The sequence below is a fragment of the Chionomys nivalis genome, chromosome 5, assembly GCF_950005125.1.
Source record: "Chionomys nivalis chromosome 5, mChiNiv1.1, whole genome shotgun sequence".
NCBI classification, from domain to species: Eukaryota; Metazoa; Chordata; class Mammalia; order Rodentia; family Cricetidae; genus Chionomys; species Chionomys nivalis.
Genome location: NC_080090.1, coordinates 60,600,505 through 60,627,232, shown reverse-complemented (window position 1 = coordinate 60,627,232; position 26,728 = coordinate 60,600,505). Strand labels below are relative to the sequence as shown.

Here is a 26,728-nt window from a genome sequence, read left to right as displayed (position 1 = left end):
CCCCAAAGGGAGTGGCACTATTAGGAGGTGTGGCCTTGTTGAAGTGTATGTGGTCTTGTTGGAGGAAGTGTGTCTCTATGGAGGCAGGCTTTGAGGTCTCATAAATGCTCAAGATACTGTAGTGATATTTCACTTGTATTTTAATAAAAAGCTTGACTGAAGTTCAGAGAGTAAAACAGCTGCACTGACAGTCTTACAGACCAGACAGTGGTGACACACATCTTTAATCCAAGTGGTCACACTGGTTTGCCATAGAAACCAGTTGGTAGTGGTGCATGTCTTTAATTCCAGCACTAGAAAGGAATATAAAATGAGAGGAGACAGCTCTCACACACAGTCTCATTCTGAGATTCCTGGAGGCAGGGTCGCCATTTTGGACTGAGATAGAAGTAAGAGCCAGGGGCTGATTGTTTTGCTTTTCTGACCTTCAGGTTGAACCCCAAAATCTGACTTTCAGTTTTTAATTAATCATGCTACAAGATACTTGCCCAGTATCTCAGACCACTTCCTATTGCCTGCAATATGTAGGACTCTCAGCTTCTTCTCCAGTGCCATGTCAACCTGCACATGGCCATGTCCCATCATGATGATAATGGACTGAACTCTGAACTGTAAGCAAGCCACCACAATTAAATGTTTTCCTTTTTAAGAATTGCTGTGGTCATGGTGTCTCTTCACAGCAATATAAACCTATTAGATTCCATGTTTCTATGGCTATCCCTTTCAATCTATATTCTATACACCAGCTCTCCTCAATCAAAATGATGCCCTAAAAGCCAAAACTCAGGTATAACTTCTACTTCCTTAAAACTTATAATAGTTTACTGATGAACACACACACACACACACCACTTTGTTTAAAAGTTCTTATGGATTTGGCTTCTGACCACAGTTCTTCTCTCCGGCTTCCTACTACCTTACTAAACACCAGTCACGTTGGCCTTCTTGAACGTATAAAAACTTTCCTTCCTCAGAGCTTGGTACTTATTATTGTCTTGATCTTTATATAATTAGTTTTAGAGTACCATTCAGCTTTAATGTTGTTTGGCTGACAGAGGTCTTCTCTTATGTACTGGAAAATAGCAACCCAGTAAATTTTCTTGTATTAGTTCACAACATTCATCACTACGCATGACTTTCTCTTCTTTCCTAAATATTATCTCTCTGCCTAAGGAATACTGGGCTATCAGTGCAGGTCCCAGTAGAAAGAAGGTACAGTTTTTAAAACCTTTCTTGCCAGACAGTGGTGGTGCACACCTGTAATCCCAGCACTCAGGAGTCAGAAGCAGGTGGATCTTTATGAGTTCGAGGTCAGTCTGGTCTGCAAAGTGAGTTCCAGGATAGACACAGCTTTTACACAGAGAAATCCCGTTTTGATGAGTCAAAAACAAAACAAACAAACAAAACACTTCTGACAAGATAATGGAAGGAAAGAACACATACATAAGATTCTTGCCATAGCAGATTCTAGTCAATGATTTATTTTTATTTTTAAAGTATTATCATTTTACATGGCTTTTAAACTTTCTTTTAGCAAGCAAGAATCAACTAAAATGACCCTTGACATTTATAAAATTAGTATTCATTTTTCTCTTCCTCAGATACTCCACAGGGAAATGACACAGTAAACTGTGGGTTTACTTGGGAATGACTAAGTTACTTCTGTGTAGCAGATGCCAAGTATGCTTCAGTTATAGTTTCTTCCCTCTACAATACTAAATGTTCTTATAGCAAGACAATTACTTTGTTTTAATTTCACAAATAAACTGAGTTTAAAAAGTCATAGTAATATAAAGAAACAGAAAACTTTAAAGCATTTTGAAATGTATACTTCTTGAATGTTGTTTATTTCTCCCTGGTATCCATGTTTACACACACTAAATAACTTAGTTGATTTAACCCAGTTAAGTGCAGTGATTCCTTGAGGATGTAAAAACTGATACCAAATAGTTCACTCCCCAAAAGGCTATTTTATTAACCTATAACCATCATAAGGACTAGCTACTGAAAAATGAAAAGACCATTTCAGACATGGAAATAGCCAAGTCACTGTAAGTTTGGTACAAAACAGAAATGTTTCTAAACTTAACAATAAAGTTACCATAATGTTGCCATTGAAAGTGTTCTGTGAGCTTTGGATAATACATGTTACTGTCAATTAGTTTAGAAAAGAGAAGGAAAGCAACCACACAAAACAGACTAAGACAGCAAGAGGAATAAACAAGCTCAAGGGTTTTAGTCTGCATCAGCAGTGTCCCTGCTGCTACTGTTGGTAAGACCTTTGAGAAGTGGAGTCTAGTGAAAGGTCTCTTTCAGTCACTGGGCATATGACCTTGAAAGAGATAAGGAGACAGAAGTCCCTTCTCTTGTTCTCTTTTGCACTCTGGCTTCTAGCTTTACCACTATGCCACACATTCCTGCTAGGATCTACAGAGCATTCTGTGGGAAAGGCAGTGGGGCCTCAGCATCTGTCGCCATTGCACAGCTCGTGGTCTGTACGAAAGTGTAGTGGTGCAGGTGCACACACATGACAGCATGACAGGGAGTATAAGAGCTCGGGAACTCCTACAGAACTCAATGGGCCCTGGGCATTGCTTTATCTTAGTTCTTCAAAGACTAGAGACAGCTTTATTGTCTTTGCTCTGAAATAAAAAAAAATTGTCTAAGCAACAAGTGTGCTGAGAAAGAACTCTGGTTTCTTCTCTTTAACTTGTAGTTGCCTATATAGAATAAAATGCCAAGTCAAGATTACTATAATTATACTTGCAATTCCTTTATTGAAATTGTTAATATTATTTTGGTAGTTGAATGATAAACTAGTTTTAACCTAAGGACAAAACTCAATTCTCTACGCTGAAATCACTGAGATGACAATACTGTACTTAGAAATACTATGCCATACATAGTCTCAACTTCCAAAATACAAAATAGGAATGTCTGAAGAACTCATGTAGTCAATGAGAACACAATGGGTCATATCTGAAATATATTACCGTCCACCATTTCATGATTAATAGAGAATCACTTATAATTTAAAGATTAAGAAGAAATGGTTTGTGGCTTGCTTTCCATTGCTGATCCTTTAAAATGAGCCAGCACAATCAGTAAAAAATATACAGACTTCCCAGGCAGCAAGGCAGAGTTTACAAAGGAATTTAGCTGTTTCTGCGTTCTATGATCTTTAATATTCAAATTAGTTCTCCAAGGAAGGTAATTTGGGAAATATGCTATGAGTAGGCAAGACTAACAATCCAAAAACATGTTAAGAGATGTGTCCAGGTTGAGACTATAGCTCAAATGGTGGAGTATGTGTCTAGCATGTACAAAGTTCCAAGCAAATCCCCTGTATCACTTATAGTAGGCTTGGTGATGAGTCAGAAATTCAAGGTCATCTTCAGCTACATTTGAAGTAGGAGGCTAGCCTAGGGCAAATAAGAACTTGTCTCAATAACAACATCAACAACAACAATAAAGTACAGTGGCCAAACATCCTGGCCTCAATCTGTTCTGACTTCCAGTCACAGTTTGCTCTCAGTGCTCTCACAGTCAAGTGGTCAGCAGGCCCCAGAAAGAATTCATCGCTTTTCTTTCCTCTTGTCACCTAGGTTTTTCATCCTGCACAGCATCTACTACCACTACTGGGGTCAGGTTGCTGCACAGAACACTCATCTTTACATGAGTCTCTGAGTGTCCCTCCTCTTTGGTTTCTCTTGGCCATACTTAACAAAGCTTTCTTCCTCGTATTTTTTCTTTTGAAGCCACTTGGCATTTGAGTTGAGGACAATTCTCCACATATTTTAATTTTTGTTTCTTTTTTATGTAGTTTTCATTTTGTTTCTTTTCTATTATTTATATGTATGTATCCTTCCTATCTATCTATCTATCTATCTATCTATCTATCTATCTATCTATCTATCATTTTTGAAACAGGATATAAGTAGGTAGCTCTGGTTGACCTAGAACTCACTATGTGGAGAAACTGCCCTCAAACTCAGAGAGACCCATATGCCTCTGTCTTCAAGTACAGATTGAAAGCTTGTGCCACCATGTTCAGCTTTCTTATGATCTACTCACTAGAGTCTCTGAAAGGCCAGGCCTGGGGCTAGGGTCTATGGTTGTTTTTAAGCTGCATCATTCATTTGGTAAGATAGTTCTGGATGGTGAAAGCTCTAGCTGCAGTAATGAAGGTCTTGCTTTCATCTGTAGTAGACAGGATGAAATTGCCCTTTAGTGAATTTCATGAAATGAATCTAACTTTTGTAAATTTTTGTAAAATTTTTGTTGTTGCTGCTGCTGCTGCTGACCAGTCTGTCCTCAAACTCACACAGATTCACTCGCCTCTGCCTCCCAAGTGCAGGGATTAAAGGCATGCACCATCACACAATACATTTTGAACTTTTCTTCAATGTTCAATTATTATCTCTCATCCTTGTCTGTGGTGTCTTCTACTTCCTGCTCATGTTAAATATTCAGTTTTATTAGAAAATGTGTAAAGACACTCTGATGAGTAATCCAGTTGTCGTCATTGTTGGTAAAAGCATAGCTCCAAGTCCCAGGTGGTTGTTCTTAGCTCGACCTTTGGTGTAATTCTGTGGCTCCTTGTACCTAGGACTCTAAGCCCTTTAGAGCACCCATAGTTTACAACACAGACATACAAGTTACCAAAACCCTATGATTTTGAAGTAATTAAATGGAGCCTTGGAGTGTCTCCATTGGAGGAAGTATCTGTGTGTGAACGAAGCTGGTCACAAATACTGAATGATTAGTGCGACAGAGTGACAGGTTGCAATCATTCTCTAGGAAAATGTGTTCCTCCTGCTGTACAGATTAAAGTTGTAGCAAGACACATGACTACTGAGGAACAGACTATATTTTCCTAGTTCTTCCATAGCAGCATGGCCATCAACAAAATTTTTGCTCAATGAATGTAAATAAAAGGGATTTATTCATTTGCATAAAAGGAAACTTCCCATTCTCCACTATTCTCTGCTCCTTTCCTTTTCCTTTTAGTGGGATGTAGATGTAGGAATGACCTAGCTTTAACCTGCACATGAAGACAATACCCTAGGGGCCTGTGGAAACATTTACACACACACAGACACATACACACACACACACGGCTAGAGTCTGAATGATGGCAGGGAGCTGGGATACCTACCTTTTAGGAAAATCCTCTGCACTGGGAGAGGAATATTCTATTAAAACTATCTTTTTATAGCACCCTTTTCATGTATATCTTTATTTTTAAAAATAGAAATTAAAAATATACCTCTCAATGTTATAAGTGCTATAAATGAATGATTTTGCTTCAAATTAATTTAACTTTCCTCAAACTAAATTCTTACCATCAAAGAAAAGCAAGAGGAGAGACACAGAAAGCCAGAGTATTAGTTGCTATATTTCTAGTAAATGGAGAATATTTAAGCCTCTTTCAACATGCACAAACTGAGTATCAAATAAATTTGTTTCAGTTACAATTTCTGGTTTATACCATTGTGATGACAGCAATTGATTCTCAAAGTGAGTCATCAAATTGTCAACACCTTAGTGAACAAAATTAGTCTATTTCATGTTGAAAAGCAATAGTAGCAGCTTGCACAGATAAAACGTGTCATAAGAACTTACTGAGCAATGACAGCCTCTAACAAAAGGCTTCTGATAATATCTCCCTATGATGAGCTCACACACAGTGACTGGTTGCAGTAAAATGGAGTTTGACTACAGCATTACATGCCATTCAGGAATGACTTCATACATCCGAGAGACGATGAAAGAACACTGAATTAGCAGAACTTACGAATCAAGTATTATTCTAGCCTATCAAGAGCAGAGAATATTTTAATTTTATGATCATTTATGACAGTGAGTTCAGCAGTCTAAATTCAATCATTTGTTCATATAATGGCTCTGGGTTTTTCTACCTCTGTCCTATTGAACCAGTAACATTTTTAAAAATTGGAACAACACACAAAGGTCTGATCTCCAAAATATATAAAGAACGCAAGAAACTAGATGTTAAAATGCTAATTAACCCAATTATAAAATGGGGCACTGAACTGAACAGAGAATTCTCAACAGAAGAAGTTCAAATGGCCAAAAGACACTTAAGGTCATGCTCATCCTCCTTAGCGATCAGGGAAATGCAAATCAAAACAACTTTGAGATACCATCTTACACCTGTCAGAATGGCTAAAATCAAAAACACCAACGATAGCCTTTGCTGGAGAGGATGTGGAGTAAGGGGTACGCTCATCCATTGCTGGTGGGAATGCAAACTTGTGCAACCATTATGGAAAGCAGTGTGGCAGTTTCTCAGGAAATTTGGGATCAACCTACCCCAGGACCCAGCAATACCACTCTTGGGAATATACCCAAGAGATGCCCTATCATACTACAAAAGTATTTGTTCAACTATGTTCATAGTAGCATTATTTATAATGGCCAGAACCTGGAAACAACCTAGATGCCCTTCAATGGAAGAATGGATGAAGAAAGTGTGGAATATATACACATTAGAGGACTACTCAGAGGTAAAAAAAAATGACTTCTTGAATTTTACATGCAAATGGATGGAAATAGAAAACATTATCCTGAGTGAGGTAACCCAGACCCAAAAAGATGAATATGGGATGTACTCATTCATAATTGGTTTTTAGCTATAAATATAGGACAGTGAGCCTATAATTCGCGATCCTAGAGAAGCTAAATAAGAAGATGAACCCAAAGAAAAACATATAGTTATCCCACTGGATATTGGAAGTAGTCAAGATTGCTGGGCAAAAATTTGGGAACTGGGGGGTGGGGTGGGATGGGGGAAAGGGGAGATGGGGAGAGAAAAGTGAGAAGGGGAGGATAGAGAGAACTTGGGGGAATGGGATGGTTGGGATAATGGAAGGTTGGATATGGGAGCAGGGAAGTATATATCTTAATTAAGGGAGCCATTTTACGGCTGGCATGAGCCTTGACTCTAGAGGGGTTCCCAGGGGTTCAGAGAGATGTACCCAACTAGGTCCTTGGGCAGCTGAGGAGAGAGAGCCTGAAATGGCCCGATCCTATAGCCATACTAATGAATATCTTGCATATCACCATAGAACCTTCATCTGGCGATGGATGGAGATAGAGACGGAGACCCACACTGGAGCAATGGACTGAGCTCCCAAGGTCCAAATGAGGAACAGAAGGAGAAAAAACATGAGCAAGGAAGTCAAGACCACAAGGGGGGCACCCACCCACTGAGACGGTGGGGCTGATTTATTAGGAGATCACCAAGGCCAGCTGGACTGGGACTGAAAATGCATGGGATAAAACCGGACTCTCTGAATATGGTGGACAATGAGGGCTGCTGAGAAGCCAAGGACAATGGCACTGAGTTTTGACCCTACTGCACGTCCTGGCTTTGTGGGAGCCTAGCCTGTCTGGATGCTCACCTTCCTAGACCTGGATGGAGGGGGGAGGACCTTGGACTGCCCACAGGGCAGGGAACCCTGACTGCTCTTTGGACTGGAGAAGGAGGGGGGAGAGGAGTGGGGGGAGGGGAGTGGGGGGAGGGGGAGGGAAAAGGGAGGCCGGGAGGAGGCGGAAATGTTTAATTAAAAAAATTAATAATAATAATAATAAATGGAACAACTATCTTAAATACCCAGTGTTTAAATAATTTCACTAAAAAGCTTTCTTTTTAACTCATCCTACAAAAGCAATACTTGTGAAATAGAGCCTGATTTTACTACAAACTAAGAATCCACTGCTGTACAAGATGAAAAAGCAGGGAACTTGAGAGTTAGTAAGTGTGAACAGCATGTGGGATATAAGAAGTTTCTTCTCTACAGAGTATCCGTAAGGTTTAACACATGCATACACACTAGAGTTAAGGGGGCAAACACTGGCTCCACAGTAAGAGAGAACTAACTGTGATTCTGCTGCATCACTTGTCTACATGGACACTTGACCCAAAGGCCCTAAGCAGTGAGTCAGTACATTATAACAGTAATAAGATTGCTAAAATTAAGGGCTACACATTATGCTAAGCGAAGGGGACAAATACTGTCATTACACTTATTTCAGGTTCCTAGAATAGTCAAATTCATAAAACTGAAAATAGAATAGTTGGGTAGTTGGGAAAATAGGTAGTTGGGAAGACAATGAGAAATACACAATTTCTTCTGGGAACAATAAAGAAGTCTGGAGATGATTGATATTATTGTTTTATTTTTGGTAAAGTTTTTTTTTATTTATTATGTATACAATACAGTGTTCTAACTCCATGTATGACTGCATGGCAGAAGAGGGCACCAGATCTCATTACAGATGGTTGTGAGCCACCATGTGGTTGCTGGGAATTGAACTCAGGACCTCTGGAAGAATAGTCAGCATCCTTAACCTCTGAGACATCTCTCCAGCCCGATTGATATTATTGTACAATAATGGAAACGCCCTCAAATACACAAGCTGCACACATAAAAAGGTTAAAAGAGTGAATTTTATGTCATATGTATTTCACTATAATAAGGAGAAAAAATTAAAGATCATGAAGATAGTTTCAAGCGCTTAACACCACACCTGATACACTTCAGGAACTTAGTAAAAGACAAGTGCCTTGCTATTATTTATAAATTTCTTAAAAGGACATTTAGGTGCACCCCATAACCTGTAGGATGCTGTACAGTTACATTGGGATTACACAGTTAGGGCTTTGGTTAGAGGCTGTCAGTGATCAATACGTTTTCATGACTCTTTATCTCTGTGGACTGCTAGTATTGCTTTTTAGTAGGAAATAGACTAATTCTGCTCACTAAAGTGTTGATAATCTGATGATTGACTTTGAGAATCCATTGATATCACAATAGTAAAACCAATAAAATAATTACATAACAGAAGTTAGCTGTTTTTCTGCATAGCCTCAACATATTACTTAAGTATATATAAATATGATAGGATGAGTATAGTACAGTAGTGTGCACTAGGATCATAACAGCACACCAGTAACATTCAAACATGCTTCTAAAACAGATTCCTAGGTAGACTAGAAAATTCTGGTATTCACTTATAAATAAATTCACTAAGTAGAATATTCTCCTAATTTTATATTATCCTGTCATGCAAAAAGATCTATTTTACTATAATTATATGTGTGTGTGTGTGTGTGTGTGTGTGTGTGTGTGTGTGTATGAGCACAGGTATCGAGGTATCAGAATCCCCTGGAGCTGGAGTTACAGGAGACTGTAAACTACCTGATATGGATGCTGGGAACTAAATTCAAGTCCTCTGTTAGAGCAGTACGCACTCTCTCCAGGCCCTGTGCCAATTTCTTTTTAAGTAATATAAACACATATAAAATTAGTCAAGCACCTTAATAAAGTCATAATTATAATTTTTGCCATGTATTCATTAAATGATTAAGTTATATGAGACATATAAAACACAAATACATATATGTATTCAAATCTAAAATGCATAGAGGTGTATATACACATATACATAAAGATAAACATACATATATGTGTGTAGCACAGATTGACATATTGTCTGCATAAAAGAAAAGCAGAGCCTTACAAATTGTATTTTCTTGTCCCTTCATTTTATAAATGAGTTAATTTCAGAAGGTAAACTAGTTTGGTTAAAATCTAGTTTCAGGGACTAGAGCAACGGCTCGGCAGTTAAGAGCACTTGCTGCTCTTACAGAAGGCCTGGGTTCAATTCCCAGCATCCTAATGGTGGCTTAAAGGCATTTACAACCCCTGTTCCAGGGGATTCAATGCCATTTCCTGCCTTCTACATGCACTGCATACATGCAGTACATAGAAACACGTGTATCCAAAACACTCATATACATAAAATAAAAATAGATCCTTAAAAAAATCTAGTTTTAGATGAAAATGCACAAATAGACAAACAGCAATATAAAGACATTCAGAACCTCATACTAGAGGACTCAAGTTGGACAGTATCACTAACAACTTATCTTATTTTTATATATTTCACTTAAATTAGCTTAAAAAGCAGCAGATTTCCATATGTGATTTTCATATTTCACTCTCTAGCCCCACTTTCCCTGCTACACTATCTGTCCCTGCTCCCTGCCCCATCCATTTGTCCTATTGTCTTCCTCATGTTCTCCCTTAAGTCCTCACTGTTACTTTTCCCACTCTAATGGGCCCCTTTCTATTCTTGGCCTCTACTCATATTTACATTTCCCGGACACACATATCTTACAGATAAAGGCTGGGATCTTCATATAAGAGCGAACATACGTGATGAGCAGTAGTGGTATACACCTTTAATTCCAGTACTTGGGAGAGGTAGGCAGATCTCTATGAGTTCAAGGCCAGCCCCGTCTACAGAGTGAGATCCAGGACAGCCTGGGCTATTCACAGAAACCCTGTCTTGAAAAATAAAAACAAAAGAAAACAAGGAGAGAATATATAGTACTGGTTTCTCTGAGTCTGGGTCATCTGAGTGAATACAGCGTTTTCCAGTTCCATTTATTTTTCTGAAACTTTCATAACATCAATTTCCTTTAAGACTGAATAAAATCCCATTGTATTTATGTATCACATTTTCATAATCCATTTTGTTGATGGACATCTAACCTGATTTCACTTCTTTGCTACTGTGAAGACAGCAATGATAAACAAGGATGTGCACTTAAGTAGGATGTAGAGTTCTTTAGGTATATATCCAGGAGTGAGAAGGCTGGGTCATATAGTAGCTATATCTTTAGTTTTTTTGAGTAGACTTTATACAGATTTTTAATTATGGCTACAACAGAGGATATAGGTCACTCTTTCCCCATATCCTCCCAGCATTTGTTATTACTTGTCTTTTAGAAATATTTAATATTTTATTTTATGAATGTTTGCATGCATGTATGTGCAGTAAATACATGCCTAATAATCATGGAAATCAAAGGAGGGAGTTGAATACCCTGGAACTGGAGTTAAGGATGGCTATGAACCACCATATGAGTACTGTGAGTTGAAGCTAGATCTTCTGGAAGAGCAGCGAATGCTCTAACTGCTGAGCCATCTCTAGTTTTAATTTAATTTCCCTGCTGGTTAGAGATGCTGAATATTTACTTGCCACTTGAATTTCTCCTTTTGTGAACATTTGCATGCTGCTAGCCCTGCCTAAAATATTCTGTTATCAGTTTAGTTATGATCTTTTAAAAATCTTTCCTGGTTTTCCCAGAATAAAGCTGGTACCCCATGTTTAGGTTGCCAACCCTCCCCCTACTTTTACTTTTTGGAGGCAGAGTCTTGATATGTATTCCTAACCCAACTCTAGCCCTAACTCTAACACTACCTGTAATTCACTATATAGATTAGGCTGAAGTGAAACACGGCCTGCCTTTGTCTCTTGAATTCTAGAGTCAAAGGAGTATGCCATTATGCCCAGCCTCAAAGTTCCTTAAAAGACAGGATGATTTTAATCATATATTCATTAGCCTCTCCCACTACAACCATGACAACTTTAGGACAGCGAATATTATCTCTATTTCTCCTCATTATGCACACATAATCCAGGACCTGAACAAAATAGGAAAACTACTGTAATGGCTTCTCAAAAGTGAGGCAGAAAGATGAGATTAAGAACATGGCTTGGAAGCTGGTCAAGGAATGGAGTGTTGAACATATCCATGCTAACAGGCAGAAGGAAGCAAAGCAGTGGAGGATAAAAGAGAAGAAAGATTTTTAAGTAAGGGGGTTGAAAGCTTGAGTAAATTTATGCTGAAAACGTACTTTGCTCACAAAAATGGGGCAGGGAGGTTTTATTCTGTCTCTGCCAAATGGTCTCATATTTCTGAGGGTACAATGAGATCAAATTAATTACTGGCTGCTTGGGACAAAGACATGCTTACTAAACTACCCCTGATTCCTGGCACTTTAGACTGCCTTATGAGAGATAAACAATGAAGCATTGCCTCAATAGACTTAAAATAAGATTTGATATGTGCAATGCACTGTGATAATGGACTTCCCCCCAATATAGATCCCTATTTCATAAAGTGCATTATTTTTGCAACAAAATTATCTGAGAGCATTCTACAGTAAGTAGAAGTCCTGTATATGTATTTATTGGTTTGTTTCCACATTAATCTATCATAAGACAAGAGAATACATTAGACTAAAATAGAAAACAGATCAAATAAAGGCAGGTGTTGGTATGATTTTGGGAGAGACACAACAGAGGAAAGACCAAGGCCACAGAACTCAATGCTAAATCGTTTGCACATTTATGAGTAGAGCTTTACTGCCACCAGCAGGAGAGCAGCATCCTTCAGCAAAGAACCACTGCCAACCTGAGGGAATGGTCACCAATTTCTGCTCCAACCCCTAGCCTTTCCACCTCTAACTTGAAAACAGATTGAAGAAATCACAATTCAATCTTCATTTTTTCTTATTCTACCATCTTTTAGCACAGAAACAAGTACTATGAACTCAAAAGTGCTGTGTCAAATGCCAAGGAGACAAAACTCACTGTCTGGATTGATCATGTTTTCCTCCCTTAGCACATATTCAAACAAGGCCCTACACAGCACAGGCAGAGCCCCTGGAGCATGGTAGTCCTTCTTCCCAAGAGCAGATTGCAAATTGGGACTCATCTTTTGGAAGGTCAAAGGAATACTCAAATCATCAGCCTAGTGCTAAATAACTGGGTGTATATTCCTACACCTCTCATAAAAAGCTCCTAATTATGGAACTCTTGGTTCTCTATTAAGCCCATTTTCTTCACTTCTCCTTTGGTCAAATGAAGACACTAACAGCAAATGGATTGTGCCTTATTGCTATTGTTTGTGCCCAGAACATCCTCCAAAAGAGCATATGCTAAAGGTTTGGTCCTCAGAGAGCACTACTGGAAGGTTATAGTATCCACTAGAATACTCAGGACACCAAGGATTTGCTGTTGAAGTAGACTGTGAGTCCTGCTCCCTTTACTCTCCTTTTCCTCCCTGGCTCTGAGGGGAGCAGTTTTGCTGTTATATGCTACGGCTGTGATATGATGCCTCACCATAGACTCAAAAGCAACATGGCCAATCAGTCCTGGACTAGAACATCTGACATCATGAACAAAAATAAATTCTTTCTCTTAATAAGGTGTGGTCATCTCAAGCATTTATTATAGTGCCTGGAGGCTGGCTGGTAGAAAATCGTTTTAAAGAAGTAGGGTCATTGTCATTACTATATGATAGACAATGAGAGAAGCCATTTGAACTAGTTTGCAGGAGAAATCTGGAAAACTTTGGAGAAGTGACCTAGAGAGAGTCTAGAATGATGTAAGCAGAGCTTAGAAAATGACCAAAGGAGTGCCTGACTAGAGGGCAGGCCTCAAGGTCCCCGCCAGGGAACGCGGGCCCCTGCTGCTAGGGCTGCAGGGTCTGCTGTGATCTCCTGGACCCGCTCTGCCTGCCTCCTACTTCCCTTGGTCCCTGGCTCATTGGGCTACCAGGAGTCCCTGTGTAGGTGCTGAGAAGTTCCATCTGGACGGGTGAGTGTGTGCTATCCTGGGGCGGACTGTCCCGGTAGAGAGCACAAACCCCCCTACACTAAGGCTACCCAACCAGAGCAGTGAGTGCCTGCCTAGCGGGCAGGCCTCAACAACCCCCGAAAGGGAGCGCAGGCACCTCCAGCTTGTACTACAGTGTCGCCTGTGTTCTACTCAACCCCGCCTTACCCCCTGCATTTGCCCTTTTTTCCGCGGGTCATTGGAATACAAGGCGTCCCTGTTTTGGTGTTGAGGAGTTCATCTGCAAGGGAACGGTTCCTGCCCCTACACTGAGGAGATACACTCAGAGAGTTAGTCACAGCAAAGACTGGTCCAAGACACCAGGCCTCTCCTGGCTCCATTTGAAGGAAGAGATGGGCAGGTGGCAATGCAAGAATTCCCCCAACAACATGAAAGGCAACGTGACATCACCAGAATCCAGGAATCCCGAAATAAGAAGTGTACACCCTAATCCAGAAGAATTAGAAGAATTCGACTCAAAAGTGAATTATATGAAAATAATAGAGGACCTTAAACAGGAGGTGAAAAACTGTCATAATCAATTAGAGATTACAAACAAAAAGGTAGAGGAAATGAATAAATCTCTCAAAGATACCCAAGAAAACCAAGAGAAACAAGAAAAAGTAATCAAACAGGTAAGGGAAACGGTTCAAGACTTGAAGAATGAAGTGGAAGTAATAAAGAAAACACAAACCGAGGGAAGAATGGAGATGGAAAATTTGGATAAACGAACAGGAACTACAGAGACAAGTACCACCAACAGATTACAAGAGATAGAAGAAAGAATCTCAGACACTGAAGATACCATAGAGAAAATAAACACTCTGATCAAAGAAAATAGCATAACCAACAAATTCTCATCACAAAACATTCAGGAAATCTGGGACACAATAAAAAGACCAAACCTAAGAATAATAGGGATAGAAGAAGGAGAAGAAGTACATCTCAATGGTCCAGAAAATATATTTAATAAAATTATAGAAGAAAACTTTCCCAATCTTAAGAAAGATATATTCCTTTGAAGGTCCAATAAGCATACAGAACACCGAATCGACTGAACCAAAAAAAAAAAAAAAATCTCCTCGTCATATAATAATCAAAACACAAAACATAGAGAATAAAGAAAGAATATTAAGAGCTACAAAGGAAAAAGGTCAAGTTACCTATAAAGGTAAACTTATCAGACTTACACCTGATTTCTCTATGGAAACCATGAAAGCCAGAAGGTCCTGGATAGATGTACTGCAGAAACTAAGAGACCATGGATGCAAGCCCAGACTACTATACCCAGCCAAGCTTTCGTTCACTATAAATGGAGAAAACAAAATTTTCCAGGATAAAAACAAATTTAAACAATACGTAGCCACAAATCCAGCCTTACAGAAAGTAATAGAAGGAAAATCACAAACCAAGGAGTCCAACAATGCCCACAAGAACTCAGACATCTAATGACCCTTCACCAGCACAACTTGAAGAAGGGAAACACACAACCTCTACTACAGAAAGAAAGAAAGAAAGAAAGAAAGAAAGAAAGAAAGAAAGAAAGAAACAAAGAAAGAAACAAAGAAAGGAAAAATGTCCAGAGTTAACAACCACTGGTCATTAATATCACTTAATATCAATGGACTCAACTCACCTATAAAGAGGCACAGGCTAAGAGACTGGATACGAAAACAGGATCCAACATTCTGCTGCTTACAAGAAACACACCTCAACCACAAAGACAGACATCTACTCAGAGTAAAGGGCTGGGAAAAGGTTTATCAAGCAAACGGACCTAAGAAACAAGCAGGTGTGGCCATACTAATTTCTAAGAAAGTTGACTTCAAACTAAAATCAATCAAAAGAGATGGAGAGGGACATTTTTTACTCATAACAGGAAAAATTCAGCAGGATGAAGTCTCAATCCTGAATATATATGCCCCTAATATAAAAGCACCCACTTATGTAAAAGAAACGTTACTAAAACTCAAGGCAGTCATCAAACCACACACACTAATAGTAGGAGATTTCAACACTCCTCTCTCACCAATGGACAGATCAATCAGACAGAAACCTAACAGAGAAATAAGAGGATTAAGGGAGGTAATGAATCAAATGGACTTAACAGACATCTATAGAACATTCCACTCAAATAGGAAAGAATATACCTTCTTCTCTGCAGCTCATGGAACCTTCTCGAAAATAGACCACATACTCGGTAAAAAAGCAAACTTACATGGTTACAAAAAAATATCGGTAACCACCTGTGTCTTATCAGATCACCATGGATTAAAGTTAGAATTCAACAACAATGCTATCCCCAGAAAGCCTATGAACTCATGGAAACTGGACAGTCAACTACTGAACCACACCTGGATCAAGGAAGAAATAAAGAAAGAAATTAAAGTCTTTCTTGAATTCAATGAAAACGAAGACTCAACATACTCAAACCTATGGGACACTATGAAAGCAGTGCTAAGAGGAAAGTTCACAGCATTAAGTGCCCACTTAAAAAAAACGGAGAAAGCACACATTGGAGACTTAATAGCCCACCTAAAGCTCTAGAAAAAAAAAGAAGCAGACTCACCTAGGAGAAGTAGAAGACTGGAAATAATCAAATTGAGGGCTGAAATCAACAAAATAGAAACACAGAAAACAATCCAAAGAATCAATGAAACAAAATTGGAGAAAATCAATAAGATTGATAAACCCCTATCCAAACTAATCAAACGGCGGAGAGAGAATACGCAAATTAACAAGATCAATTTATTTTTTATTTATTTTTTTTTTTTTTATTTATTTTTTTTTTTCACATCTTATAATTTTATTTTTGTCACTGGTATTAATGGTTTATTCTATGGCCTCATTATGAAAGCTAAGATTTTCTTTTTTTTTTTTTTTTTTTTAATTTTTCTTGCTGATTTTTTTTATTAATTAATTAATTTATTAAAGATTTCTGCCTCTTCCCCGCCACCACCTCCCATTCCCTCCCCTCATACGTTGCCACAAATCCAGCCCTACAGAAAGTAATAGAAGGAAAATCACAACCCAAGGAATCCAACATTGCCAACACTGCCTACAATAACCCAGGCATCTAGCGACCCTTCAACAGCACAACTCAAAGAAGGGAGACACACAAACTCTTCTACCAAAAGCAGTAAGAATAACCGGAGTTAACAACCACTGGTCATTAATATCACTTAATATTAATGGTCTCAATTCACCAATAAAAAGGCACAGGCTAAGAGATTGGATACGAAAACAGGATCCAACAGTCTGCTGTTTGCAAGAAACTCATCTCAACCGCAAATTAACAAGATCAGAAACGAAAAGGGAGACATAACCACAGACACAGAGGACATTCAGAGAATCATTAGATCTTACTACAAAAACCTGTATGCCACAAAATTGGAAAATGTAAAAGAAATGGACACTTTTTTAGATAAGTACCATATACCAAAGTTAAACCAGGACCAGGTGAACAATCTAAATAGACCGGTTAGTCGCGAAGAATTAGAAGTTGTTATAAAAAACCTCCCTACCAAAAAAAGCCCAGGTCCAGACGGCTTCAATGCAGAATTCTACCAGAACTTCCAAGAAGACCTAATACCTATACTCCTCAAGGTATTTCACAATATAGAAACAGAGAAGTCATTGCCAAATTCCTTTTATGAAGCTGCAGTTACCCTGATACCAAAACCACACAAAGATACAACCAAGAAAGAGAACTACAGGCCAATCTCACTCATGAACATCGACGCAAAGATACTCAATAAAATACTGGCAAAACGAATCCAAGAACACATTAGAAAAGTTATCCATTATGATCAAGTAGGCTTCATCCCAGAGATGCAGGGCTGGTTCAACATACGAAAATCTATCAATGTAATCCATCATATAAATAAACTGAAAGAAAAAAAACATATGATCATTTCATTAGATGCTGAAAAAGCATTTGACAAAATTCTACATCCCTTTATGATAAAGGTCTTAGAGAGATTAGGGATACAAGGGTCGTACCTAAGTATAATAAAAGCTATTTATAGCAAGCCGACAGCTAACATCAAATTAAATGGAGATAAACTCAAAGCTATTCCACTAAAATCAGGAACACGACAAGGTTGTCCACTCTCTCCATACCTCTTTAATATAGTGCTTGAAATTCTAGCGATAGCAATAAGACAACATAAAGGGATCAAAGGGATTCAAATTGGAAAGGAAGAAGTTAAACTTTCATTATTTGCAGACAATATGATAGTGTACATAAGCGACCCCAAAAACGCCAGCAAAGAACTCCTACAGCTGATAAACACCTTTAGTAGAGAGGCAGGATACAAGATCAATTCCAAAAAATCAGTTGCCCTCCTATACACAAAGGATAGGAAGCAGAGATGGAAATCAGAGAAGCATCACCTTTCACGATAGCCACAAATAGCATAAAATATCTTGTGGCAACTCTAACCAAGAAAATGAAGGATCTATTTGACAAGAACTTTAAGTCTATGAAGAAAGAAATTGAGGAGGATACCAGAAAATGGAAGGATCTACCTTGCTCTTGGATTGGGAGGATCAACATAGTAAAAATGGCAATTCTACCAAGGGCAATTTATAGATTCAATGCAATCCCCATTAAAATCCCATCAAAATTCTTCACAGATCTTGAGAGGACAATAATCAACTTTATTTGGAGAAACAAAAAACCCAGGATAGCCAAAACAATCTTATATAATAAAGGATAGTCTGGAGGCATTACCATCCCTGACTTCAAACTCTATTACAGAGCTTCAGTATTGAAAACAGCTTGGTATTGGCATAAAAACAGAGAAGTCAATCAATGGAACCGAGTAGAAGACCCTGATTTTAACCCACAAACATATGAACACCTAATTTTTGATAAAGGAGCTAAAAGTATTCAATGGAAAAAAGAGAGCATCTTCAAGAAATGGTGCTGGCAGAACTGGTTGGCAACCTGTAGAAGAATGAAAATAGATCCATATCTATCACCATGCACAAAACTCAAGTCCAAATGGATTAAAGACCTCAATATTAGTCTGAACACACTGAACCTATAGAAGAAAAAGTGGGAAGTTCTCTACAACATATGGGTACAGGAGATCACTTCCTACATTTATCCCCAGCAGCACAGACATTAAGGACAACATTGAATAAATGGGACCTCCTGAAACTGAGTAGCTTCTGTAAAGCAAAGGACACTGTCACTAGGACAAAATGGCAACCCACTGACTGGGAGAAGATCTTCACCAACCCTGCAACAGACAAAGGTCTGATCTCCAAAATATATAAAGAACTCAAGAAACTAGACTTTAAAAGGATAATTAACCCAATAAAAAAATGGTGCACTGAACTGAACAGAGAATTCTCAACAGAAGAAATTCAAATGGCCAAAAGACACTTAAGGTCATGCTCAACCTCCTTAGCCATCAGGGAAATGCAAATTAAAACAACTTTGAGATACCATCTTACACCTGTCAGAATGGCTAAAATCAAAAACACCAATGATAGCCTTTGTTGGAGAGGTTGTTGAGAAAGGGGCACACTCATTCATTGCTGGTGGGAATGCAAACTTGTGCAACCACTTTGGAAATCAGTGTGGCGATTTCTCAGGAAATTTGGGATCAACCTACCCCAAGATCCAGTAATACCACTCTTGGGAATATACCCAAGAGATGCCCTATCATATGACAAAAGTATCTGTTCAACTATGTTCATAAGCAGCATTGTTTGTAATAGCCAGAACCTGGAAACAACCTAGATGCCCTTCAATGGAGGAATGGATGAAGAAAGTGTGGAATATATACATATTAGAGTACTACTCAGCAGTAAAAAACAATGACTTCTCGAATTTTGCGTGCAAATGGATGGAAATAGAAAACACTATCCTGAGCGAGGTATCCCAGACCCAAAAAGAGGAACATGGGATGTACTAACTCATAATCAGTTTCTAGTCATAAATAAAGGACATTGAGCATATAATTTGTGATCCTAGGGAAGCTAAATAAGAAAGTGAACCCAAAGAAAATTGTATAGTCATCCGCCTGGAGAGGGGAAGTAGACAAGATTGCAGGGCAAAAACTGGGATCTTGCGGGTGAGGTGGCATGGGGCAAAGGGGAAATGGGATGAGAAACGTGAGAAGGGGAGGATGGGAGGAGCTTGGGGGATTGGGATGGTTGGGATATAGGAAGGGTGGATACGGGAGCAGCGAAGTATATATCCTAACTAAGGGACCCATCTTAGGGTTGGCAAAAGACTTGACTCTAGAAGGGTTTGCAGGTGTCCAGGGAGATGTCCCCAGCTGGTACCTTGGGCAACTGAGGAGAGGGAACCTGAAATGACCTTATCCTATACTGATGAATATCTTACATATCACCTTAGAACCTTCATCTGGCGATGGATCGAGGTAGAGACAGAGACTCAATTTGGAGCAACGGTCTGAGCTCTTAAGGTCCAAATGAGGAGCAGAAGGAGGGAGAACATGAGCAAGGAAATCAGGACCACGAGGGATGCACCCACCCACTGTGACAGTGGAACTGATTTATTGGGAGCCCTCCAAGGCCAGCTCGTCTGGGACTGAATAAGCATGGGTTGAAACTGGACTCTCTGAGCATGGCGGACAATGAAGGCTGATGAGAAGCCAAGGACAACGGCACTAGGTTTCGATCCTAATACATGAACTGGCTTTGTGGGAGCTTAGCCTGTTTAGATGCTCACCTTCCTGGACGTAGATAGAAGTCTTCGTCTTCCCGCAGGGCAGGGAATTTGGACTGCTCTTCAGTATCGAGAGGGAGGGGAATGGTATGGGGGGAGGAGAAGAGGAGTGGGGGATAGGGGGAGGGGAGTGTGGGAAGTGGCAATATTTGGGAGGAGGGGAGGGAAATGGGAAACAGGGAGCAGGTGGAAATTTTAATTAAAAAAGAATAAAAAAAAAAAAAAGAAAGTGACCCAAGTCACGGCTTGGAAGATCAGAAAACTGATAGAAATGTGGGCAGTAAAAACTTTAGTTTTACCAAGTAGAAATGGAAATTTTCTTCCAAATCAGAAAGAGGTCACACTTAGCTTCATTTTGTCCATTGCCTGATACTTTGTGGGAGGTAGACAATAAAGGTTAGCATGGTCTGCATATGAAGTATCCTCCATAAAAGGTTCATGTAGAAGCCTTTGTTTCCGTGTGGTACATCTAATCATTGAGAAGAGATTGGAACATGATGACTCTGACCTAGTTAATGAATCAACCCACTGACAGATTTATATGTAACTTGATGGTACTATTGGGACTATTAGCAGTGAAGTTGCAGAAACATAGGTCTACCCTGTCACTCCAGCTTGGAGTCTCTCAAAGCGTTTGGGGACCTGAACTCAAGCCAAACTAGAATTTATAGTATGAATATTGAGAATTGCAGGATTAGCCACTTTAAGCAGAGTTGGAGACTTTATATTAGAGTCTTAGGCATGAGGGTTAAAAGGAAAAGAGGCTCTCAGGGAAAGAAAGAAAGAAAAATATGCTGATTTGCATGGGTGTGGGTTTCTTGGAGAGAATTTCACAAGGTAAAAGATACCCAAATGTGGGTACAGGCTCTGCAAGAAAGTCACAATTAATTGACTTAGAATTAGCCATATATACCATTTTAGTGACTGTCAAGTTACATCTCAAAAGGCTGCTAAGAAATCTTTATCCTCTTTTGATAGTGAGATTTTAGGGTTGCTTGGGAGCTGCCCTGAAGGAGTTATGGCAAGTTTGTAGCTGGGAATGGAGGCAGGCCTTAAGCGGTTGATCACTGTGCTGGATCCTTATTGCTTTTTTTTTTTTTTTTTTTTTTTTTTTTGGTTTTTCGAGACAGGGTTTCTCTGTGGTTTTGGAGCCTATCCTGGAACTAGCTCTGTAGACCAGGCTGGTCTCGAACTCACAGAGATCCGCCTGCCTCTGCCTCCCGAGTGCTGGGATTAAAGGCGTGCGCCACCATCGCCCGGCCCCTTATTGCTTTTGATGGCTGGAGTCTTCAACTGGACTCTGGATGAGAAGCCCTGTTCCATTCTCATGTCACCAAAGTTTTCCTTTCTATCCTGAGAGGTGGAAACTTTCAGCAGTAGGCCTACTTGGAAAAGGAAATTTGTTGTGGCGCTATCTCCTGCTGAACCCTCCTCATCTCTCTCTGCTTTCTGACCATTCTTGGGTGAGGAGCCTTTGCCATGTGTTTAGACCACCAGAAGGAAGCTTTACATCACCACAATCTCAAAGCAAACTATCCAATAAACCTTGGAGGAACTTGAATCTAAACTTGAAACCAAAATAAATTGTTCCTCTTCAAAAAGCTTTTTTATTACTGAGTGTGTGTGCACACACACGCAACTGGTATATATGATGCAACATGCTTGTAGAAATCACAGAACAACTTGCTGGAGCTGGTTCTCTCCTACCAAAGTTCCTAGTGATCAAACCCAGGTCATCAGACTTGGTGGCAATCAGCTACAGAGCTGTCATGTCTGCCTAAATTCTGCTTTTAAAAATAACATTTCTCTCAAATAGTTATCACAAAAAGTTATCACCAAAGCAGTGTATAGTGTCCTTGAGGGACATTCAAGGAAGTAAAACATTCAGACTGTTATTCAGACCAGATTTAAAGTGCTAATTAGGAGGGAAAGGAAAAGAGCAGACCTTTTGTCTTTTTAATTTGCAGTTAAGTCCGAAACAGAACATGTATAAAATGTGGACCAAGGAATATGAAGTTGTTATAACATAAAAAAGCCAAGTGCTATATGCCTGGACAAGAAGGTGGCTGCCTCAACAAAATCCTAGTATTCTGCAAGACTATCCCATCTGTCTAGGGCTCATGGATGTAGAAATGAAAATTTGATTTCAATACTTGAGATAAGATCTGGGGTGCCCTGTACAACCGAAGATGCTGAAGACTCACTTCCCATACCTAGCTGAAAGGCTAGTCATGGTTTAAGTGGGCCCAGGAATAGCTTATGCAGACAGAAGACCATGGCAACATCCAAGTAATGCTAATTCTGCAGTCATGAAGAATGTAAAACCTGTGGGGGTCATGGAGGCTTTCACTGAGGTGTCAAAGGAGAGCTTGGGAGTACAGGCAGTGCAGCAGGGAGAGAATCCCTGTAGGCAGTACCTGTGAGGATGGAGTGTAAAGCAGCAGCAGAGACTCCAGGAAGGCAGAGTGAGCAGCAGTGAGCAGTTGTAGGTAGAGAGCAGAGCCAGCCTGGAGAGCCGTTTTGTGGGCCCCATCGGTTCAGCTGCAGGAGTGGTGCTGCCCATGCTCACAGTGCTTACAGGCCACCAGTGTAAATAACTGACACAAAGACTTAAGCTTTAATGAAGGCTTTGTTTGGTTTTCATCTTACTTTGGAATGATTTCTTACTATTTTCCAATTCCCACCTTTGGAATATGAATGTTTGCATGTGCCTGTCTCACTGTATCTTGGAAGCATGTAACTTTTGTTGTGACTTTTTCTTTTTAAGGAGCTGAGAGTTGAGGTTGCTGCAGTCTCAGGAGACTTTAATTGGACTTTCAAACAGCGTTTGAAAGTAAATAGTTTGCAGACAAACAGAATGCATTACTGGATGCGTTTCTGGAGATGAAACTTGAGGATAAATAGTCTGGCTCCAGTGTCAACATAATCTTAACTATTGTATGCATATGTGAGACCTATCTAATACAAGCATACACAAACAGAAACAAAATAAAACAAAACAAAAACACTGGTGAGGTCAAGGGGAAAACGAACCCTTAATATACCGTTGGTTAGGTATATCAACTAATGCAGTCATTCTGAACATCTATATAAAAATTTTAACAAACTAAAAATAGAACTTCCAGCTGTACCATTCTTAAGGGGTATATACCTGAAGAAATCCAAGTCAGCATATTACAGACACTTGCACAACTTTGTTTATGGCAACACTAGTCACAATAGGCAAAATAAACAATCAGTCTGGGTACTCACCAAGAGACAATAAAGAAAATGTAGTAAACACCCATGATGGACTTGTTGGCTATAAAGAATGGATTTATGTCTTTTCCAGAAAATAAATGAAACAGAAGGTCACTGTGCTAAGCAAAATGTGCCAGACCCAGGAAGACAAAAATATTGCATATTTTCTTCCACATGATGAATGTAGTTGTTAAAAAAAAAAAAAAAAAGGACAGGAAAGAAAGGGGACTATTAGAGTAGAGGAAGGGAACAGCAGGCAAGCGTAACTGGGTAACCTTATCAAAGTATATTATGCACAAGTATGAAAATACTAAACAGAATTTTATGATTGAGCTCAATTAATATGTACTAGTACTAGGTAAAAAAGAAAATAACTAACTCAAGCTTTGTCATTACTGAGATATAACATTTTAGGCAACCTTGGGCAGCCTCTTCAGTTATGATCTGGGCTGTGCTTCTGCTAATAGTCTGCTCAGAAGATGCACAAGAAATCACTTCTAATACAGACACAGGGTCTACTCAAAAATCAGTCAGGCTCAGAACTTCTATAAAGTTATCCAAGTTTTAACTTTTATAGAAACAGATGCATATTCTTTTTTTCTGGCATATGAAAAAATGAGAAGTCAGTCAGTATTGTTTATGTTTGAATGTTTATTCTACCAGGTAGGGCAATCAGATTGATGGTATTCACTTCAATGTAGTCCCACATCTTCCACCTCGGTGTGGAGTCAGTTTCAGGATTCATATAAGGCAGTTACAAGCATAGATCCCTACTTTACCAGTGGTTTCTCCTTTAACTTTTCTAACTGCTTTAATTCTGCAGTATGATGTCTGAAGGATGGTCAAGCATCACTAGAGAATGTAAAAAATGCCTTTCTAGTCAGAGGCCAAAAAAAATGTCCTCTGACAAGTATATATCCAGGTTTAAAATGCTAAAAAATTAAAATATTACAAATATTTTAATCAGTGTATCACTCAAGAAAGCAATTAGTCAATAGCTACAGTTTTAAGTTGGTGCACAGTACAGGTCTTATATCTAGAGGGATAGCACTGCGTTACATAAAGACAGACTAAACATTAGGAAATGAGCTACCAATATATAGGAAAAGATTTCTGGAAAACATAAAATGCCTGATAGCAAAAAAGAAAATTAGAAATTATAGCAAAAAATAGAACCTTGTTGGACTTCCTTGTACTTACTTATGATTTAACGGTATTTTTGGTTTCAACCACATAATACTTTCCCTGCCTAGTAATTATTAAGCTTTATTTATTGTTGAGAGAGCATGTGACAAAGTTGATTTATTTTAATATCAGGAAAAAAATCAAAGTTAAGATCCACTATGAAAGGAGTAAGTAAATATATCTTTGCGATGAAAACAGTTTAAGTTGGGGGCTGGAGGGCTGACTCCAAGATTAAGAGTACCTGCCCCACAGTCACGGGACCAGAGGACGGGACCGTAATAACCACAGCTGATAGTAACTGGGCAGTAAATAGACACTTATTAAGAAGTTTAATATACCATCTTATTTAACTATAATGCCATAAATTAATTATATTATTATCTCAAAACTGAAGTTCTAAGCACTTAATTTAGCAAGGTCTAAAAGGCTGAAAACAGAACTGATTCTGTCCAGGTCCAAGTCTGTGGTTTCACCACAAACTTATTGGGGAAAGAAAGATAATTTTCATCTTCAATAGCAGAATGTCTTCTTTGGGCTATTTTTTTAAAAAACTAACTCTGTGACAAATGTCCTATTGTTACTATATGGTTAGAACTATATTGATATATTATAATTGAATTCTAAAGTGTCATGTATTTCCAGCTATCAGGAAAAGAACAACAAATTGAAATGTAGTAGTTTCTTTTTTAGTATATTATAGAAGCTTTTAAATAATTCAATTATATGTTTAGGTACCTCCAGGGATGTTATAGGAAGTATTTTTAGAAAAATAAAAGATGGTTTCATTTTGACATGAAATAGGTTTCAGCTCTGTCTCCTATTATACAGCTCTTATGAATGAAAACATCTTTTATGTTTTTGGAGTAAGTGTTAGCAAGATTAAATGGATTTTAGGAAAAACAAATACCAAATAAATGATAACTTAAAGGGATGACAGGGAGAGGATCGGATTTTCTAAGTCAGCAGGAGAGAATTGATTCTTGAGGGATGATGTCCTCTGCCCTCTACACACGTCATGTCATACAGAGACATACACACACATACATACACACACACACACACAGAGAAGAGAGAGATGCACAAACACACACACACCAAACACATACATATATGCAAACACATAAATAATAAAGTCGAAAGTGAGTCACAGGCTGTAAATGGAATGATTCCAGTACCAAGCAAAAGAGGTAACATTTTGATAACTTACGATGAAAATAGACATACCTTTAGGAGAGCCAAGGCTACATGAAAGATTATGTTCAAACCCTGAAACAGAAAATAAATAAATAAATATATAAATAAATAAATAAATGTGAACATCAACAGGATCACATTTCCTACCTACCACTATTTTACTGGGTATTTTCCCAATACTTCATACATTATTAACAAAACTCCAAATTTCTCTCATTTTTACTTACAATTGTATTATAGTTGGATGTGAAATATTAGCTACAGGCCTATCTGGTAGTGTTGTTTTCATAGATAGTAGGACCTGCCGTACGCAGGGCCTAGTCTGTAGGTGTAGAGAAGAACACAAAAATTATAGGTCAGGAGCTGAAGGGATGGCCCAGCGGTTAAGAGCACTGGCTGTTCTTCCAGAGGTCCTGAGTTCAATTCCCAGCAACCACATGGTGACTCAAACCATCTGTAATGAGATCTGATGCCCTCTTCTGGCCTGCAGATGTACATGTAGGCAGAACACTGTATACATAATAGAAACAAATAAATCTTTTTTAAAAATCATAGGTCAGCTCCATTTCAAGCCAGAGAACTGTTTCTTCATCTGCTTAAAGTGAGCAAGCAATCTCATGTTCCTGCTGCCCCAGATGTGGTTATGCCATCTCTGCCACGATGACCCCATCCCTTCCATGGGTGAGCTAAAGTAAGTCCTTCTTCCCTTACCTTGCTTCTATCGGGTATTCTGTAGTAATGGTGCCAATACAAATACTAATCAAAACTTCTCAAAAGGTATTTTGCTTTTTTAAAATAGTTATGAAAATTCAATGTTCTATTTAATACATAAAAGTAGTTTTTTTTTTATAAAGACTTATTTTCTTCTATCCATTTTTGGATTATTTCTCCATGTATAAG

The 26,728-nt window shown here is 38.8% G+C and overlaps 1 protein-coding gene across 4 annotated transcripts in view; it reads right to left on the bottom strand.

The window, feature by feature from the left end:
* Positions 1 to 26,728, bottom strand: part of Rabgap1l (RAB GTPase activating protein 1 like) — a 659,411-nt gene that overhangs the window by 162,675 nt on the left and 470,008 nt on the right. For 3 of the 4 annotated variants that reach the window (XM_057769682.1, XM_057769684.1, XM_057769685.1), the window contains one exon: positions 25,859 to 25,900. The exons of the other annotated variant lie outside the window; for it this stretch is intronic. In XM_057769682.1, coding sequence (XP_057625665.1) covers positions 25,859 to 25,900 — 42 coding nt within the window. The remainder of the gene's footprint in view (positions 1 to 25,858; positions 25,901 to 26,728) is intronic. 4 annotated transcript variants of the gene reach the window in all.